Source organism: Rhopalosiphum padi, chromosome 4 (assembly GCF_020882245.1).
Source record: "Rhopalosiphum padi isolate XX-2018 chromosome 4, ASM2088224v1, whole genome shotgun sequence".
Lineage (NCBI taxonomy): Eukaryota > Metazoa > Arthropoda > Insecta > Hemiptera > Aphididae > Rhopalosiphum > Rhopalosiphum padi.
In genome coordinates this window covers 24,209,789-24,230,108 of record NC_083600.1, presented here as the reverse complement: position 1 = coordinate 24,230,108, position 20,320 = coordinate 24,209,789, and the positions used below count along the sequence as shown (strand labels likewise).

At 30.4% G+C, this 20,320-nt stretch overlaps 3 protein-coding genes across 7 annotated transcripts in view; 1 reads left to right on the top strand and 2 right to left on the bottom strand.

The window, feature by feature from the left end:
• The first annotated feature begins 118 nt into the window (after positions 1 to 118).
• LOC132928410 (transmembrane protein 14C) lies at positions 119 to 20,258 on the top strand. 3 transcript variants are annotated; one of them, XM_060993052.1, is made up of 4 exons: positions 307 to 448; positions 6,646 to 6,823; positions 7,100 to 7,289; positions 9,464 to 9,851. In XM_060993052.1, the coding sequence occupies exons 2-4, from the start codon at positions 6,748 to 6,750 to the stop codon at positions 9,525 to 9,527; spliced, it is 330 nt and encodes a 109-aa protein (XP_060849035.1). In that variant the 5' UTR covers positions 307 to 448; positions 6,646 to 6,747; the 3' UTR covers positions 9,528 to 9,851. The 3 variants fall into 3 exon arrangements, with proteins under 3 accessions (XP_060849034.1, XP_060849035.1, XP_060849036.1); XM_060993053.1 differs by having other exon boundaries at positions 309 to 448; positions 6,674 to 6,823; XM_060993051.1 differs by lacking the exons at positions 6,646 to 6,823; positions 7,100 to 7,289; positions 9,464 to 9,851 and adding exons at positions 19,125 to 19,200; positions 19,344 to 20,258 and having other exon boundaries at positions 119 to 448.
• On the bottom strand, positions 3,563 to 6,336 carry LOC132928409 (glutamate--cysteine ligase regulatory subunit). The gene is made up of 5 exons (XM_060993050.1): positions 6,015 to 6,336; positions 5,748 to 5,937; positions 5,479 to 5,672; positions 5,306 to 5,420; positions 3,563 to 3,870 (listed from the first exon to the last, which is right to left on the bottom strand). The coding sequence occupies exons 1-5, from the start codon at positions 6,120 to 6,122 to the stop codon at positions 3,710 to 3,712; spliced, it is 768 nt and encodes a 255-aa protein (XP_060849033.1). The 5' UTR covers positions 6,123 to 6,336; the 3' UTR covers positions 3,563 to 3,709.
• LOC132928406 (A disintegrin and metalloproteinase with thrombospondin motifs like) overlaps positions 9,855 to 20,320 on the bottom strand; it is a 49,300-nt gene continuing 38,834 nt past the window's right edge. Inside the window, exons 8-17 of one of the 3 annotated variants that reach the window (XM_060993043.1) lie at positions 20,050 to 20,179; positions 19,148 to 19,290; positions 18,885 to 18,937; positions 17,443 to 17,569; positions 17,148 to 17,312; positions 16,758 to 16,884; positions 16,572 to 16,676; positions 15,971 to 16,122; positions 13,853 to 14,226; positions 9,855 to 11,039 (exon numbers count right to left, since the gene is read on the bottom strand). In XM_060993043.1, the coding sequence (XP_060849026.1) occupies positions 10,846 to 11,039; positions 13,853 to 14,226; positions 15,971 to 16,122; positions 16,572 to 16,676; positions 16,758 to 16,884; positions 17,148 to 17,312; positions 17,443 to 17,569; positions 18,885 to 18,937; positions 19,148 to 19,290; positions 20,050 to 20,179 (1,570 nt within the window). In that variant the 3' untranslated portion in view covers positions 9,855 to 10,845. Of the gene's footprint in view, positions 11,040 to 13,852; positions 14,227 to 15,970; positions 16,123 to 16,571; positions 16,677 to 16,757; positions 16,885 to 17,147; positions 17,313 to 17,442; positions 17,570 to 18,431; positions 18,488 to 18,884; positions 18,938 to 19,147; positions 19,291 to 20,049; positions 20,180 to 20,320 lie in introns of all 3 variants that reach the window. The other 2 variants (XM_060993042.1, XM_060993044.1) reach the window with 2 other exon arrangements.

Genomic DNA, 20,320 nt, shown 5'->3' with positions numbered 1-20,320 from the left:
TTTTTTTTTTATTATCAGTGAACCTGAGACCGCGACCGAATTCCCACACGGAGTAGAGTTAACGCGGAAACCATTTTTGTTTTGTATTTATCGCGCCAAAACCGGGTTTCATGATAATAAACTCATTACCAATAATAATAATAAATAAAGTAGTATAAATTAGTGTTAAACATTTCTCATATTATGTTGTCTTATTTTTGTCCGACATTTGTCTATCCGCTCCACGTTTCCATGAAATGGAAATCCTAAGTAACAAAACAATGTTTAATATTATATAAATGTTTTTAAAATATCAGCTTTGATTCATTTTTGTAATTTTTAACTCGGTTTTTATTATTTAATCTGTGCACGACAAGAATTTTCATAAGAAAATTTAACGCAATTTTTGAAGTTGTTTATCTTACAAATTTTCTAAGTTGAATGCGCTCAAGTGAAAATACATACTGAAGTAAGTACTGAGTACCTATGTTATCTATTATCCTTGATATTTAAATAAAATTAATAAACCTTAAGCAAATGTGTAACCAAAAAACTATATTTTTATAATATATTTGTATATTTTTTTAAATATGTATAACATTTACAATCGGTATAAAACAAATATTCAATAAGCAAATAAGCTTAAAGTAAATTAATGTAATGCTTGGAGAAGCGAGAGTAGGTAAATTATCTAGTAACAGGATCCTCAATAGGTTCAGAGTTACAACCTAGAACTCAGGATAGTAATAATTTGTTAATCTAAAAGATCATCAGTGTCTTTCCTGGAATTTGCTCGAGATTAGTGAATTTCAGTAGAACTTTTCATAATATGATTTAACTATGTTTCATCTGTTTCAATGTGAAGATCGTTGTAGAGAGCTTGGTTGGAGACAAATCAAAGAAGAGATGTGATTAATCGGATTATAATTGATAGGAAACCTTGTACCCAAATGTTTTAAATGGGTTATTTTAGTACATTCCCATATATCCAAATTGATTTCAACGTCAATTTATAGAAGTAAAGGGTTTTAAAATGAGAGTGTAATTTACTATTTTGTTATATGGCGCTCTAAAATTGAGTATTTAACGTTTTTTTTTTTTTTTTATGAGGACTCAAGTTTAATTTTTTGTGTAGAGTTATATTTAATTCGAGACAAAAGAAATATGACCTTGGAAGTTGTAAATGTGTATATTTTTTTTTTGAAAGTGTAAAAGACTTGTGAAATAAGATTATTTAGTATTGATTTAAATTTTCCAATTTGTGGACCAGTTTCCAATTAGATTTCACACTTGGGGAGTTTGGAATACTTCTTCATAGTTAATTTTGATCTAGATTAGGAAAGATGTGAAAGTGAAGTTGTACAAATCCTGTCAATGGCGTATATAGGGAGGTTAGGGGTTCAACCCCCCTGAAATGTATGGTTAGTATGGGCATTGATTTTAGAAAATACCTGTCTGAATAAAAAAAAGCTCTTCCTTGAGGTTTTTATAATATGATTATTAGGATCAATATTAGTTGGTCATTAGGTTTATAAAGTCTGTAGTTAAGTTTAAGTTAATTTGCAATATAAATTTAATACATGTATTTTCTCCCACAACTTCCCCGAAACTACAATTGTTGCAACTTTAAAATAACAATAATTTTTTATTTCAATACAAATTGATACCTATAATTTAAAAATATTTAAGTAAATTATTTATAAACATTTTTGATATTATTCTGTACGACATTTATAATAGTTCCAATGTTAAATGTTCTCAAATTATGAATAGTGAGATTAAAATTAAAATTTTAGCTTTAAACAGCAGTCATTAGAAGACATAATTTATCTGCTTTCTCAAAGAAATCCAACTATTTTTTTCATTAATAAATTTAAAATTTATATATTATTATAAATTATTATTATCATCATTAAATCTATAAAAATATAGGTTATATATAGATTAAATTAAATTTATTTTGTGGTAGGTAACCAATTACTCAGGAATGATCATAATAAAAAAATAATGATATTGGTTCTAATTTCAATTTAAAATAATTAGATAGGTAATTTTAATTTATATAAATTAGTGTATAACGTTTGATTAAAAACTTTTGTATATCAGAAATCTCTTTATGAAAATTTGTTACTTTTGGTATGTAATGCTGTTGATTATAATTTATATTTATCCTAAAATATTATCAACTATAGTTTATAATCTGTCTGATATACCTCAGGTACACTTCATCAATGTGTGTGAGTGCCGCGTTCTCGGGAGCATTATTTTATTATTCCAACAACCATCTAGCTTGTGTTTAATGGAACCTATTGTGATAAATGGTATACTCTGGCTACTGAAAGTGCGCTACTCCTTCGCGCATAAAAATGATTGAGCTCCGTGGTTTTGTACCCAAATTTCTCCCACTCTACCACTACGGCAGTCAGTTGGAGAGTTTAATGGTGGGAATGCGCAAGAATGGACACATTTTTGGTTGCCGCCCAGAAGCGCTCTCTCAGTGGCTGGAGTGGAGTATAGCTGACAATAAAATCTGATTTAATGAGAAGTATAGTTTGATCAAACCACACTAAAATCAGTTGCTGTCTAACTTTAGTCTTATAAAAGATAGAGTATAGTAGCTGTAATTATTTCATTAATATATAAGGCATATTATTCAATTATACTAATCATTCTACGGCATTACTTTTTTAAAATATAAGTTTGAAAAATGCAATAGTATTCTAATACAATAATTTATGTGCCACACTATCCTTATGTTTATTATATTGGTCAAACACACATAATTCATTTTTATTTAAAATGTATCTACAATTTTATTAATTCAACAAATCCGTATAGGTATTTAACATATTGCATAATGTTATTGATCCTTAGATAGCATACTATAAATCATAGTTTTTAATTTACATAAGTTATATTTATAAATCTTCTCACATGATACATTTTATCATATGAGCACCCTAAAAAATATATAGTTTACTGATAAAATACAAAATAAAGTTGTACAGTGTGGATTGTATTATTATTCATCAAGATATATACAAAGTGCCAACACTATTAAGTTGAGAATTATCACATAAGTAAGCTTTTGTGAAAATAACAATAATTAAATTTTAAACATTAATTTCATAAAGGCATTTTTCAGTTTTTCAAGTAAAATGTATTCTATGCGTAACCTTGAGAAATAATTTGAATTGTAAAAAATTTAACATTTAATGATTTTAGTTTCAATATTTTTAGTTAAAGTAAGGCCGGTTGATATTTTTTTGAATTATTATATTAATTTTTATTTAATCAAAATAATTTATAACAAATAATTAACTTTTATATAATTTCAATCAAGTAATATTTAAACTACAGTAATATCAAATTAGCAATTTGTTTGCAATAAAAAATGTATGCAATGTTAATTCTGTGTTAATGTATCAAATATAAAATTAAATAATTATCTATTCATTTTTATGTTTAGTTTATTAACATTTAGGATAGTTATATAATTCATAAAAGTATGTAACTATCATAACTTCAACAAGGTTACAAATATTTGTATAAGTTATAGACTTAAGATGCCTTCACAAGAGTATAAAAATATTATGATAACAATTTATTTAGTTTGTTTAGTAACAATTTTAGTTTGTTCGAAGAAAAAAGTATAAAATTCATAAACTTTTTTAATAATAAAAAAATGTGTGTGTATACATCATTAGCCTTCTAGACATGTGGATTCACTCTATGATCTTTTAAGACATACTATGTACCCTTTACTTGCTAAAACTCCTCTGCACTTTACATGAGTTAGGTATCTTATCATCCATTCAAGCTTAGGTATTTTTTGTTTTAGTTCAGTTTGGTCACCAAAAACTTCAGCTAAGCACGATTGGGGTAAAATTTCTGAAAAATAAAAAAATATACTTATTTATAAATGAAACACATCTTAGCAAAATAAAGAGATGATTTTTAAAAATGTATTACCACATAACTATTTGTTTATTATTTTAGTACTAATTTGCAATTGTACATTTAATAAACAAATACAATATTTTAATTTTTAAAATTGAATTTAATTAATTGGTGATTAATTTTTATTAAATTTTGTCATTATTCTTAAGACTATTTTATTAGGTAATTTTATCATAGATTCAAAATAAATTTTATTTATATAGCATATTTTAAGTATTTTTTTTATTTTAGATACTTATGCATACCTATTTAATTAGTTAATTTTTCATCTTGAATATCTATTTCAAAGAATGTTGCATATTGTTTGCATATTTATCCATTCTCTAATGATAAGACAGTTTTAGTTTAACCTGTTAAAAATTAACAAAATAGCAAAATTCTATTATAACCGAAATTAAATATATCCTATTTATATCAACAGTAGTAAGTATATATATAATTATGGTGACCAGATTTACTCTTTTTCATAGAACAGTACACTTTTTATATGTATTATCCTAATTTTTTAAATATATTACAAACTAATACATTTTGATGATTTTTTATAATTTGATTATTAATTTATCCTTTATGGTTTAACCCAATGTATATTAATTCAAAATATATTATTATTGAAATTATGTCTACAGAACACATATTATTGATAAATGTTTGTATTTAAAGTTTTATTTTTTCAATATTCATACTTACAAAAATTTTTTATACTTTCAATGTATTCAGTTCAAAGTATTTTCATTGTAAAAAAACTCATGTAATAAGTTTATATGTAGTATTGAAATTATAGTTAAAAATTAGTTATAATAGTTGATAATATAAACTGAAAATAAAGAGTAACCAATAAAATATATATATATATTCTGTCCAGTAAGAGAACGCGTCACACAAACCAAAATCAGTTTTCTGCATATGAAGTAACGCGGGGGATTGTGCAGAATTGGCTCATTCTTTTGCTGGACAAAGTATAGATTATCTATTGGATAAATTTTTAAGATAGTATACATATTGGTTAATTCTCTTTAGGAGAGTTTTAAAATATATTTTTATTTTTGGATTTTATATCTGGTCACCATATTTACAATATACTATATATAAAATATTGGAAGTAATAATTATACAGATGTTTCATTTTATGATATAAGGTATTTATACTTCTTTCTCTATAAAAATAAATAAATATGTAAAACCTATTTCAAAATATATTTTTCTTTATAAACCTTGTTAACATTTATAAGATATTTTTAGAAATGTTAAAATATTCTAAAAACATTTAAATTGCTCTAATGATTATAATTTTATAGATTTTATGTATATACATTATATTGCAAATAAGTATACTATTAATATTTAGATACACTAAAAAAAATACCTTTCGAATCACTGTGTGTCAATAATTGTATTTCATTATCTTTAGTAAATTCTTGAAGGGCTTCTGGTACAACACAACAAGAGTTCAAATTAATTTGTACAATTGTTGGTTTAATCTAAGATCAAAACAATTTATTAATATTTAGTATACAAAATAGAATACAATGAACTTACAATTGAGTTATTGTACAGAGAAATGAACAGATCTGTGTCAATGTCACTCACACCTATACGTGTGATTTTCTGTTTGTTAACATATCCTTCAAGTATAGACCACAGAGTTAGTAAATCTGCTAACAAGGTATCTTTACCATGATTAAATGCTAAAATTACAGAATCTACAACTTCTTCGTTCAATTCTTTAAAAACTAAAACAATAAATTATTATTTCTATTAATTCTATTAAATAGAATACAATACTAGATAATGAATTAGTATCTTACGATTTTTTAACGAATCTTCCAAAACATCCACCTCGTTTGTGGTAAGAAAAATCTTGACACTTGTTCTGAGAGCTAAATCTTCTTCATTATCAGTGTTGTAGCACTCATCACATTTTAAATGTAAATTATTTTCGTTTAATGCAAATGGTGAGGGATACTTGGACAGACAAATGCTCAAACATTCAATTACCTAAAATCATATAAAGGCAACTAGTTAAATATAAAATATTAATTTAGGTATCTAAATACAAACTTAATAATTATTACCTCTTGAGTTGCATTTTGACCAGCCTTTTGTGTTAATTCATTAGCATTTAACACATTTCCAGTATGAATATAAATTTTTGAAACAGTTTTTGGAATATCGTATGGCATTGTAAAATAACTATTGATAGTTAACCACACACTTGCTATAATGTATATGTAATGAGTAAAAATCGATATTCTAAATAAATTACGAAAAAGGTTGTGATGGATATTATTTGAGCAAAATGAACTAATTTATAACTATGTCGTGCGTACACGCCATACACGACACACAATTGAAGTAAAAAGGAAACGATTATTCAGCCGTCCTATATAGTAGCACAATTTCTGTTATCAATTCCAAGGTCATCCGCGGGAATACAACTGTTGTATGTACCTGCGCATACAATATCACATGGACATTATTATTATTACTATATTTTTTTTTTTTACACGCCAATCGCTCATTATCATAATATTATATATATACATGCGGAAAACACGCAATTTAAACCGACAATTAATTATAGTGCCTTATAACTAATGACTAATAAATAATAATAATAATACTAGTCACTGACGATAAGATTTAAGTACGAATAAACAATAAACTTTAGCGAGTGGTTATCTAAAATATTAACTTGTTACATAGTCGTTATCGGTGCTTGTTTATTCTAAAGGAAAAAAAAAATAATCGCAAGTTTTTTATCGGAAAATTTTTTGTCGTCAACACACGACCAGCGTTCCGTTCACGATGCCCGTCGATTACGTTGGATTTGCGTACGCCGCAACGGTGGCTGCTGGAGGCATCATCGGCTATGCGAAAGCAGGTATGACGCTTTCATTTTTAATAAGTGGGTACTGTACTTATAAATTATGATATCCTTATGGTTCATATAAACACATAATAGTGTTGTGTGATGTACATGGTTTGATTAATAGACGACTCAAAACTATAAAGATTAAAGAATAAATGTAATAAACAATTTAGTGGTACATCTACAAATGAAAGGGATTTAGTTTCTTTTTAGTTTTGAGTTATTCAATTTTTTTTAATCGTGTGAGATTATTTGAAAATGTAATTGAATTGATATTTTTGTTTACAGCTAGTATTCCAAGTCTATCTGCTGGTCTGTTGTTTGGATCATTACTTGGGTATGGTGCATATCAAACAACAAAAAATCCTAATAACTTAGCCCTTTCATTGAGTACAAGTGCAGTTCTTGGAGGAATAATGGGTGTTCGTTATCTTAACAGTGGAAAAATCATGCCAGCTGGTATACTGGCAGCTTTAAGGTACATTTTTATAATTATTTTAATGATTTACATCATATTTAGTTGATTATATTGTATTATATGCATCATTAACTTTTTGAGATGGGTCGTAAATATTAGTGTGTATTTGTTGAATTTTTATTTAAAATATTTTTTTATGTTTGTAAATTTTGATCCTTTTTTTAAGTTGTGTTTATGTATACTTTGTAAAGAATGTTTTGCATTTCTCAATCATTGTGTATTAAAAATAAATAGTTGCTGTTTATCAGATTATTTTAAATTTTTATTGAAATAATAAAATACATTTTTTGAGAAAAAAATTTGGTCAAAATTTACAATAAAATAGATTTATATTTTATATATAGTAATATTATAATATTTTTTGTAACTTGTAAACAATATATTAATATTAACTATAATTTTTTTTTCTTATACAATATTATTTCAGTATAAATTAATCAGTTCGGATAAATTGTATTTAATAAGATCGAATATTGATAATATCATAATTAAAAATTATAACATATATCACAACTATCAATTCTTTATATGGAATTAAAATAAATAAATAGGTTACAACAATTTTAGTTAGGTTTAAATATTGAATACAACAAATTTTATAACTGTTGGAAAGAACAAATTTAATTAAAGAAATGTAAGCGACCAAACATGAATCAATATTTATTTTCATATCATTCATATCATTATATTTAAGTTATGTTAGTAGTAATTTGTTGAGTTATTTTTACTGTAGCATCAGATTACAGTTTAATTTATCTAAAAAACTTGGTATCAAAGAAAAGTTTAATTTAATTAGTATGCCATTTTTATTTTTTTTAATAATAATTGAACTTTGTAATATTTAATAACAAACATATTTGAAGACTGTTTAAGTTTTATGATAAATGTTATACTTATAATATTTATAATCTAAAATTATTTATCTTATAAAAACTAATAATTTAATAAAATATTTCGATAGAATACATAAATTAACTAGTTTTGTCCTTTACAAGTTATTGCTGTATAATATTATTTCATGCTTAAAATAAATTATAAATCATTTTAGTCAAAAAATAATTCTAGAATTATAGGTCAAATGAGAAAGGTTTAGTAAACTTGATGATGTCCTTAAAAAAAAAAAAAAAAAAAATAATTAGTTAACTTGTGTTATAACTAAAATGTTAACGTTGAAATTAATTCACTATTAAATCTTTGATTTATTTGAATTAATTAATTAAAAATTAGAAAATAATTTCAAGAGAACTCAAACCAAGAACAATTGAAAAAAACTAAATCTTTTAAATGTTTTTTGTTTTAGATACCTACTTTTATATTATATTATATTATATTTATATTTTCGTTTTGAGGTCACTAATATCTGACAAAGTGACTATTGATTATTTTTTACATATTACTTAATCTTTTTTTATCAAACAAAATTATATATATTTTTAAATACTTAATAAATAACAACTATTAATTAAAAGATATATATTTTTAAGTAGTTAAAATGGTCTGATCTTATTAGTTTATAATCAATGCTTTAATCAGTGAGAAAAAATTAAAAATGAATAGTCTATTGATACATTTTTGAGCTGTGAGGATGTAAGATGATAATATTGGAATGCTTAAAAGTTTCTTTTAAAAGAACATCTATGTAAAGTAAAAAAATAGTGAATTTAAGTATTTTAAAAAGAACATTTGAGGTACTCATAATTTGCTTTTATTTTTTTTGTATAATAAAATCATGGCCTAAGGCACTTGTAAATTTGTAAAAATAGCATTAAGGTCATATATTTAATTGAAAGCTTTGACTCAAGGATAATACTATAAACATATATATGTGATTTATAATTATGTTATTTTATAGTTATTTTAACAGTATTTACACATTTACATATATCTAAAAGTGTACCATTAGTTATTAGTTTTATGAGAATTAAATACTTATTAATATAATTTTTAAAAACAGTAAATTGCATTCTGACCTGTTAATCTGTATCTTTGGTAAATTTCACAATGTGGGCAGATTTTTCTTAATAGTTTCTGTAAACCATTTTTTAAAATTAAAATAGTAATCCTAATGAAATGATATTACATTTTCAATTAAAAAATGATTTATGAACTCATACAATTTTTTTGTTATAGGTACATATTTATGTGTGATTATTTATTACTATTGATTTTTTTAGCTTGGCCATGGTAATCAGATTGGGCGCTAGACAAGTTATTGTTTGGTCGGCAAAAAACGAGTAGACAATCCTGGAGAGACTACTGAAGTACCACAGCAATCATCACTTCAAAATGTACAAGAGCACATTAACAAGCCAGAAGACTAGAGGGAAATAATGCAAATGTTTGAAAATCATTGTTTTGCCTTTCCTACCTCCAGGATTGTCCATCATTACAGATCTTAGTCAATACTCTGCAAAATATAAAATTAGAATAGTTTAAACTTAAATAATATTTTAATTGTTTTTGGTGATTTGGGTCATTTTTTATATTATTTATGATAACTGCTATGTATAATAATTTTTTTTATAATGATTTGTATCCGAATAAAAACCAAAAAAAAACTAAGTATACTTGTTTAACTTATTCATCATATATTTTTTGTATATGTACATTTCTGTCACTTAAAATACTTAGACTAAACAACATCTTAATCAGTTAAAAATAAAATATCATGGGCAAAAAAGTTGAGTTTGCCCAATCAATAATTACAAATAAAAATAAAAAATAAACAAAAATAAATTTTGAATCACATAAATGTCGTGGTTTCGAAATCTTTTTCAGTCCAGTTTTATCCTAGAGTTGTCGAGGAACAATATTATTTGAATCGGATAAAAAAAGATTTCAAAACACGAGAACGTAATACATAATGTTGTTATATAATATCATATAGGGCGGCTTATCACAAAAAAATATCTCCGAATCGAGAATGAGTATATTATGCGGACAACGTGTGTGTGTGTGTGTGGTTTCCATAAAGATTTCTGTTTGTCGTCGAGTCACACCACAACTAATAAATAATGATAAAAATAAAACAGAAAAAACAATATACATAATATATAGTAGCAATAAATAATAATATCGTATTCCAGTGTGTTTGTGTGTGTGTGTGTGTGTGTGTGTGTGATGTATTCAACCGCGGTTATGATATAGGTACGCGTATGCGTGTGCCTAGTGCCTAGGTCCGCGCGTAGGTTCACGACACAACATTGAAGTTATGAGTGGCTTATTTATTTATTTATTTTTTAAACAAATAATTTTCTCCAAAAAGAATATAGTATAAGATAATATAATATATGTATAACGATGCATAAATAATAATAATAATAATAATATTAATAATAGATTGATCTCACAGAGATTGTATATGGTTTTTTTTTTTGTTTTTTGTTTTTCTCTCTATATATATATATAGTGTGTATATATATATACATATATATCGTAAAACTTGACGATAGGTACGTGCGGGCGGGCTGGCTGGCTGGTGGGACGGGAACGGGTAAACTTCAGACTGCGTCCGAGCGTCGAGTGTTGTGTTGCGTGTATGCACTCTCTCGATGACTCAGCCGAACTGCTGCTGCAGCGGTTGCAGTTGTCGCGACGGACCGCCGTTGCACACGTACTTGACGGCGGCGCAACAGTTTTCCCGGATGTACGGATTCGAACAGTGTCCCATGCCGTACCTAGACAGGTAGTCGTAACAGGACACGGCTCCCAGCATGTCCATGGCTCCGGCTCGGTCCACGCACTCGTCAGCTGCGGGCGAAACGGCAAAAGAAAAATAGTGTTATGGATTTTCATAATGCAGTGCGCAATATTATTGTATAGGTTTTCATCGACGTTCGCGTTTACTCGAAAAGTGTTGACGTTCGAAACCAACTACAATTTTACGATATAGTCATCTGAACTGATTGAACTTAAAGCATGGGGGGTTTTTTTTTTTGTAAATTTTGATTCTTAGAAAAATATTCTACTTTGTGAAGTATAAAGTACAAAACGTATGCTTTAAAAAAGTAATTAACTAGGTAGGAAATAATAAAAATATAATATTTAAGTGTTGTTTTGTAAAAAGAATGTTCCAAAATCGTCTATACTTTTCGAGTATATAATTATGTCTGGTATATGATATTAAAGTAGATAGTGAAGATAACGAAGGGCGATTTTTTATTTCTTTCTCAGCCAGTTTTTGGGTCTTGATAAAGTGTTAGTAGTCAAGTAAATACGTCGCTCCAGTCTGTACACCCTCCCTCCAAAATGTTGAAATGTTTATTTTGTTAAATAAAACATTTTTAACAATAATTTAAAAGAAGGGAGTATACTAGTATAATATATACGACGCATTGCTTTCTTGTCTTCTTGACACAATCACTAATCGCCTTTTTTTCCTAAAACTCGTCCAAATTACGAGTTAGATAACTTATTATCTATTTAGATTTTCTAAAAGTCTAACCATCTCACTTGTATTTGAAGTATTCAAATTGAATACTTATCCACCTCAATCGCCGTGTGTACTACATTGCAAGTATAAAAAGTTTCTATTTAAATGTAGTTTAACACATAGTTTAAAGAAGTATTCATTTTATTGCAATAAGTATGTTTTTTCTTAAAAAAGTCGTGAAGAATACACACGACTGTCTTGCAAAATTATAAGTGTATACGATTAAATTGACTTCTTTAAAAAAAAATAAGCGATATGTTAAGTACAATATACTTATTACTTATGTATAATTAATTAGTTATAATTTATATAAAACGTAATTTTCCGTTTTAAATTCAAACAAAGTTGACCGAGACTGGTTGCATTGTATGGATAAAAAATCGCCCTGTTTATGTTATTCACAATTTAACGGTGCTAAATCAGTATTAATGTATATTATTATTATGTTAGATTGTACAATAAGTGCGTAATATAATAATAAATTCTGTGCTTAGTTGTTAATAAACGAATACGAGATTGTACCGATACTTCTGTTATTATAGTCCAGTGACGTCGAAGTTTTTAAAATGTGGTCGGGCGATTTCAAAACTTCGTGACCTCAATACCTATTGACGTAAACAAAAATATTCAATTTGGGGTAGAGGGTGTAAAAATATACATTTACTCGTAATAAAGTTATGATGTCAATAAATAATATAATACCGGCCACATTTTTCAAACAAAAAGGTCGGGCCATGACCCGACCTTGACATGGACTTCGGCGCCACTATAAACTATATAATCGGTACACAAGCGCATTTTGTTTGGACGACTAGCTGTCATAACTACGTATAACAACAATGAAACCGTCCCTATCACCACCCAAGCTGTTATATAGTGTGTGTGTGTGTGTGTGTGTGTGTTATTCGAGTACTTTGCATGCAATTTTTTTTTATTTAATTTGTGGTGGTTATGCCGCCGTAGCCATCATACGTCCGGTGTATAATACAAATATAATATTTGAACATTACGTATATAATTCGAACGATTGGCAACGGCGTAGAGCGCGAATTTTGTATTAAGCATGTTTTTTATTGTAATATTATAGACGCCTCGTTTTCTTGGTGCCTAATTTTTTACGCCCTCGGTCGTTGACAGAGTAAATTATTCGTTGTTTTTCCTCTTATCAATGACTCGACGACCGGTCGACCGAGAAAACGATCATCGCGTCCATACAATAGGCAGCATGGACCCAAATCAGCGCCTCGCGTGTATAGTATTAATAATAATAATAATAGGCGAGTACTTAATAAATAATATTATATAGGTAATGCGTGAACTGCATAGGTATAGGCGTTTAGCGTGTCGACACGGCGGCGGCGATGATGGCGGTTGCCACCGTGCAAGCGATTGTATATATATATATATATATATATAATATAATAACAGACGATCGATACGTAAAAAAAATGTCATTGAAAAAATATGGATTTTTGTGTTAAGTATATTATATAGGTATGTATGAAACTGTTAGGCGTACAAATATAATATCGTCGCCGACGGATCGATGTCCGTGTTTCGCGCTACAAACGCTTGTGCGGATCGATTTCGGTTTACGCCGAGCCAGTGATAATATAATATCTCGAGCTTATTATCCGACCGAACATATTTCTTATAACGCGAAACACGGACCCCTCCACAGCTGTATACAATATAGGTACGTTTTCATAAATTATTATAATAATAACGTACATGATTTATACGTGTATAGTTATTATGTATACTCGACGATGTCGCGTACGTGTATAGAGATATCATACCTATATATAAGTAGGTACGATGTGACGCGATGGCATTATCACGACGCGTTGTCGTCCGTGCAGCTTTTTGTTATAATGTTATAATATTATGTAATATATGGATACTCTCTGCGGTGTAATATATTATATGATATGAAGATCGTCGGCGTAAAGATATAGTGCGAAGTGGTTTCGTTCCAGCCAATAAATAATTATTATTTTTTGTTGTCGTCGTATGCGCAATGATAAATATAATAATAAAATGATGATGATGTGATCGAATATGCGATGTGTTGGATGGTTTTTGCCCCCCTTATTTTGTTGCACTTATTCGCGCAAACTCGATCACTTACCGTACGGTCCGCCGCCGTTACTCTTGGACGACGACTGCGGTCGATCGACGGTTTTCAACTCTTGCGGCCCCGAATGGTAGTATTTGTTTTTAAGCAACGCGGCCAAAGGGTCTTCGTTTTTGTCGCCGTTACCTAGTGATAGTTGTTTAATTTGTGGTTGTTGTTGTTGTTGTTGTTGTTGTTGTAGTAGTAGTTGTTTGTATGTCGGTAATCGCGCGTCATGAGTGTCTCCGCTAGTCGTGGTAATCTGTGGAGGTTGTTGGTAAGGGTTTGGAATGTACAAGTTTTGCGTTCGGGGTTGCAGGTTGTTATTAGTATTGGTGGTGGTGGCAATAGTCTTTTGGGTTGTCCTCCAATAGTCATTCCACACGGACCTAAAACGCCGCCAAATTTGTCAATATTAAATTTAATATTATGTTTAGTGATCCCTAATCATATAAAATGTATGTGTGTATAATTCGTCCGCTGTATTTATTAAGATGACGACAAGACTGATACATTATTTACTATACCCATTACCTACCAATATGTATTAGGCATTGGGGTTACCTACGTATTTAGATATTTAATAATTTAGTTGTAGTTCCATATCAGATAAAAATATTAACATCTGCATTCTACGAACAACGTAATTTATAAATACAGGTTAACGACATTTTATGAAGTAATTTAAATTTTTAAATTTTGGAGTACTTATTAAATTTGAAAATGTAGCACGGGCCAGATATGATGATATACGCATCATGCCAACAGTTGCCCATCCCTGATTATATAAAATATAAAATCGTATTTAAGTGCGTATATCTAGAATCTACTCATTAGTACTAAATAATATATATAGGTGTGATATTTTAGGCCGGGCCACTGTTGTGTGTTTCCATTTCCATGTGTTAGCTTTATGGGAATATACTGTGGCACAACCTGTATGTAATACCTATGTATGTGATAATATGTTGTATTTACAGTACACATACAAATAGAAAACATATAACATTCACAAACAACAAAACATGTGCTATTGTGCTAAACGCGCGTTTTCGACTACAAATCAACGGCGATGAAAAGATTCTGTGTTCTGACTTTCTGAGTTGAACTTCAAATAATATGGATTTATATGAAAAACCACCAAAATTTGCTCGAAGCTACAAATTTAATTCATAGCCCGCATCAGGATTTACGAAGCTTATTGATTTTTACCTTTTTAATTTACCGTCGAAAAAAGTGTATTCTCGAGTAAAAAATTCAACGTTTAGGAAAAAAAGAATTAAAAATACATCGTGAAACACATCCGCTTAGAGTCCAAAATCCATATAGGTTACAATATATTTTGACTCATCTACGGTACGCCAACATCCCGGATAGCTTTGTTCGAAAACGCGCGCTTTCTTTGAACACCGTGTATTATAAATTTATAAACATAAACATATAATAATATATTATATAACACAAGCATGCGCGAAATGCGTACCGCTCTAGGTACTTTACGACGACAATATTATTAATATCTTTCATTTATCATTAATTATGTGTTGTTATTGGACACGAGTACAGATTACTAAATCGTCAACGGTTCAATATTTGTGTTGTTTTTATTTCGAAAAACTTAACCTGTAAGCATTAGCCGATAATACTCACATATTTGCTTTTAAATTGTCTCGAATTAAAATTAAATTTTCAATTGGTTTTCGCATTTCTTATAAAAATTCTAGACAACCAATCAAACGTAATTTATAAGAAATATTTTATCGATTTAAAATGTAAGTACGAGACAAGCGTACGTACTGGTCATATATAATCAGGTGTACTTACAACAACAACAATAATAATAATAATATTGTCGTCGCTGCGATACCGGTACGAGTATTATAAACATTCACGAATAGCGAACGAATATCTAAACCAGGGACGGGCTTACTTGTTGACCCTCTGTTAAGTAAGTTTGCCCATCCCTGATCTAATAACAGTTTATGTACACACACACACTGTTACTTATCGTCGTCAATCGTGCGTCTTTATACATAGAGTAGTGATTTAAGGCGATCCGTCATAATACACCGCAGCGGTCGCCGGTATAATACGCGTTGTTTGCGACTTGCGTGGTTTTGTTTTTGATTTTACCTCTGTGTAGTGATGTTAGGAGTCAAATACTGCGGCCAGTCTTGAGTCGCTTCCCCTTCGTCTCCCAACCGGCGCAGGTAAGCCGGTGTGTTTTGCGAAAAATCTGGTATTATGTTCTCGTGTTCCGTTATGCACTTGCCGTTGGTGCAATGCTACAACAGGGTGGCGACAATGAATAAAACTTAAATTCATATAATGCGTATAATGTTCATTTATAAATAAACTTAATGTATTATATTATAAACTAGCTGGGTATTAGTTTCGATATGAACGGGTTTGTTGTTTTGCTCGGTGTATGTGAAAGGGATTAAAATATAAAATTTAATATTATCAATTATAATATGAGTAATAAGTAGTTATAGCAGATGAATTAAACGTTATTTTTAAAATTAAATCTTTTAATGTTAGACTTGAATTTAATTCAATGTATAATTTAATCTATTGAATAATATAATATTATAGTTTTCTTATATGTCACGATTAGTATTATAGATAAGATATACGATAAATATGTGCAACCGAGATGGCTTTTGTTTTTCGAAAATGAAATAATACAGGCTATAGTAGTATAATATATTAATTTGCTATCTTAAGTACTCACTTGTCCATCTCCGCAAGGCGATCCTTCGGCCGCTGGCCTGTACGCCACGCAGTAGCCCGAACCCGCGTCAAAGCAGAACAACTGAGCGCACACCCGATCGTCTTTCTGCAGGGCAAACAAATATACAGAAAAACGTTAAAAAAAGATAAAAACTTAATATATTGAGCGTATATTATGTGAACTTACGAAACAGGCACTGGTCCCTCGGTCTTTTCTGCACTGGGCGTCCAGAGTCAATAGTTTTCCCGGTAACATCCTGGGCAGTGACTCGTCTTCGTGCGGTGAATTGAACAGACACGTGGCCGTGTCACCGCTGTGGAAAATTAAATTTTATTTTTATTATTAAAATGTTTAAACGACAGTCAACATGATATGTTTATTCGGTTCGTAGTTAGTAGTTGGTCAGAAACGCCAATAGTCACGGTCGGGCAACGGTTTTAATCATTTTCAAATGACAGGGATATTTCCCAGAGCGCTGAAGTCGCTTTACCGCACATTGGCGTCTTTGACTTAACATATTACGAGTATTTACGCTCACATATACACTTATTTATCGAATGAATATTGTATACGAACTTTAAGAAGTGATGGAAAGACGACACGCTGCACGGCGACCACCGGAATCCTTTTTCCGTGTGCCGCAGATCGCTCATTATGTATCCGTCTTCCCAGCGACATTTCTCCGCTCCCGGTCCGCCCAGGTAGGTCGGCGGAGGCGAACCGTCGTGCACCGCACCCAACCTATACAACGATACGGTTACTGATCGAGATCAAATTCAAGAATTGTGCACCACTGCTAAGAAAAAAATCTTGCAGCGATGTACAAGTCTTGCGGCTTATCCATCTAGTAAATAGTGGCGGTCGGACTTACAGGTGACCGACTTCGTGCGCCGCTACGATGATGCCCGAAAAGCCGCCGGTGTCCTCGATGATCGCGACGCTGTTGACTTTCTCGAGACGTTTGTTCACTACGCAAGCACCGCCCACGTACGCGAATCCTATACACGTGAACACAGTGATTAGTACACTCGATCTTTTTTAGATTAAATAAAATCGTTTCGTTTTGTTTTCTAATACCCAAACGCAAAAAAGAGTGCAAAACATTATTATTACTATTATTATTTATTGACATGCAATCTCTACCGGCGGACGGGCCGTCGATGTATACATTTATTATAGTGTTAGTCCAACTTGATCGATTGGAAAGCATGTAAATGTTGTTAAACCGTTTTACCTTGTATATACAATATTAGGTACACCGGTTCGGAGCAGCTGATTAAGTTAAATATATTTATTTATATGTATTATATACACATGCAAGTACTTATAAAATATTTGTTAGAAAAACATACACAAATGTATATGCTTATAATTGATTTGATTATTCAGGAAACAAATCACCGCAAAGAAAGCTTCGTGTACATTATACCATTATAGCTAACCAGTTTCGCAGCCGTATTACCACATGTCACGCATTTGCGTGCTTGGTGGTATACAAGTGCGAGCGCGCGTTTGTGTGTGTGTGTGTATAACGAAATGCTTAAAAACATTTTTTGCTGATAGCGTTTAAAAATAGACACGTGTTGATTGTCTTGTATTATATATATATAAAACAGTGTAAAAGAAGATATAATGGTGACCTTAAATACATAAATTTCCAGGTAATTTCAGAATTTCAGTGCCAGACAGTGAATGAATCAAGATTGTTGTAACCTTTGTTTGCCAAAAAAAAAAAAATAAAATAAAAATAATACAATGTTTAATTTTAAGTGCGATTTGTTTGAGAGGAAAACGAAATGATATATGGGGGCCGAATAAATTACAAGTGCACTGATGTGTTTTGGATTTTCAGGGACATACCTGCGGTACCCCTGTTGCATGTATCGTGTGGGTATTGTCGCCTGCACATGTCTAATCTGAAAATGAAACAGTATATTGCTATTTAGTCCGTACTGAATTGTCATTTACATTTCTCTGGAATCAATAACATCTCTCTCGATCCGCTAATACGTTGTTGTTTAAACATATTTCGTACACATAATAATTATTATAACACGTCAAATGTTTACATTTTAATTATATAATATCGTATAGATTATGATATAAAGTATTAATCGTCTACCATCTACACACGTTAGAAGCTTCGTCAACTACCACAATAATAACATACTCTGTGTCCCATCGTACCCAGAAGGATGTTTAGTATAAGTAATTTATAATACCGTTCGTAGGCCGACAATTTGCATTATGTACAAATTCTCCCGTATCACACTACCAAGCACTTTTCCCCTCTTATTTTTATTTACCACATACCAGCCGTTCCTTTTGTGCAACGGCCTCCTTTTCGACGTCTGCACATGTCGTACCTAAATGCATTGGTTGTCGGTTATAATTCCCATATAATATTATAATATATTTAATTATCACACAAATATCATTTTGTACGGTCTCGGAGTAAAAGTAATAAATCTATTTTTACTCGAGATGTTAATAAAAAGTAAAAACTGAAAAACTGATTAATTAGATTTGTTTTTTTTTTATGTAAATTCATAGACTGTTCAGAACCAGCTACTCACTTGGTGACGGCTACGGCGATATCGTACACGGGCAGTCTTCGTTCTTTGAACAGGTATTTACCCATGTCCGTGAGTGCAGCCGCCGAGTCAATAGCGTCTCTACCGACCCTATTTCTTTCCAAATACGGCGTGGCGTCTCTCGCCTAAAAATTGCATATTTATTAATACCTTTTTTTAAATTTTTATTTTTTTGCAGCAAACATGGGATCAGACAAGAAGAACGTTTACGATTTCATGGCCACGGCCAACAGGCCGTTCAGCAGCAACGACGTGTTTTCAAATTTACAGCGGCAGGGTATCGGAAAGTCGGCCGTGGAAAAAGCGCTCGATCAGTTGGTGAAGGAAAATAAGATCTTCATGAAGTTGAACGGCAAGCAGAAGATTTACTGTGTAGTGCAACCGGATTCGACGGCAGAAGACCAAAAGGAAATCCAGTTAATCGACGAGGAATTGGTAAAAACTACCGAGGCACTGCGCGAAGTCGAGCGCAAGTATAAACAATCCGAAATCGAAGTGAAAACGCTACAGGGTACCTATAGTACCGAGGAAGCGAAACGCAAGGTGTCCGAAATGGAAAAAATCGTATCGGAACTAAAATCGAAATTGGACAAAATGTCCAAAACAAGTGGCAACGCGGTGTCGTCGAAGGATAAAGAAAAAGTGAAAAAGGAATACGAAACGGTTAGTAAAGAGTATAGAAAACGCAAGCGTATGTGTACAGACATACTGGACTCGATCTTGGAGAACTGTCCGAAACCGAAAAAAGCTCTCTTCGAAGAAATCGGAATCGAAACCGACGAAAGCGTCGGCATGCCAAAACTGTGAGCGCGATCATGGGGTTAAAAATATTATTATTATTTTATTTTTTATTTTTATGTCTGTAATACTTAAACTTTATTTACCCGTGATATTATGATTCCCGCGATGCTTATACGTATTTTTGGGCCCTTGAGTAGTCTGTACCTGAGGTCCACGCCGTTCCAGAAGGACACAAAGTAACGTTTGATCTGTACATTGTCTCCCCCGTGCAACCTGTATAGAAATCAAAAAATGGTTTTGTTTAAAATGTGCTATAGTTATTATGTATAAATAAATGATTATTAGATATCGATTTATCGTATGTTAAATCATAAACAGTTTATTATTATCATCATCGCGCGATCCGTTAAATCT

What these genes read in the sequence shown, in the direction of transcription:
- LOC132928410 (XM_060993051.1), top strand. Translation starts at nt 19,349, where the DNA reads ATGGGATCAGACAAGAAGAACGTTTACGATTTCATGGCCACGGCCAAC.
- LOC132928409 (XM_060993050.1), bottom strand. Translation starts at nt 6,122, where the DNA reads ATGCCATACGATATTCCAAAAACTGTTTCAAAAATTTATATTCATACT. An exon ending in GTCAAAATGCAACTCAAGAG is followed by an intron (nt 5,938 to 6,014) that starts GTAATAATTATT and finishes ATATGATTTTAG; the next exon opens with GTAATTGAATGTTTGAGCAT. An exon ending in CTCTGTACAATAACTCAATT is followed by an intron (nt 5,421 to 5,478) that starts GTAAGTTCATTG and finishes TTTTGATCTTAG; the next exon opens with ATTAAACCAACAATTGTACA.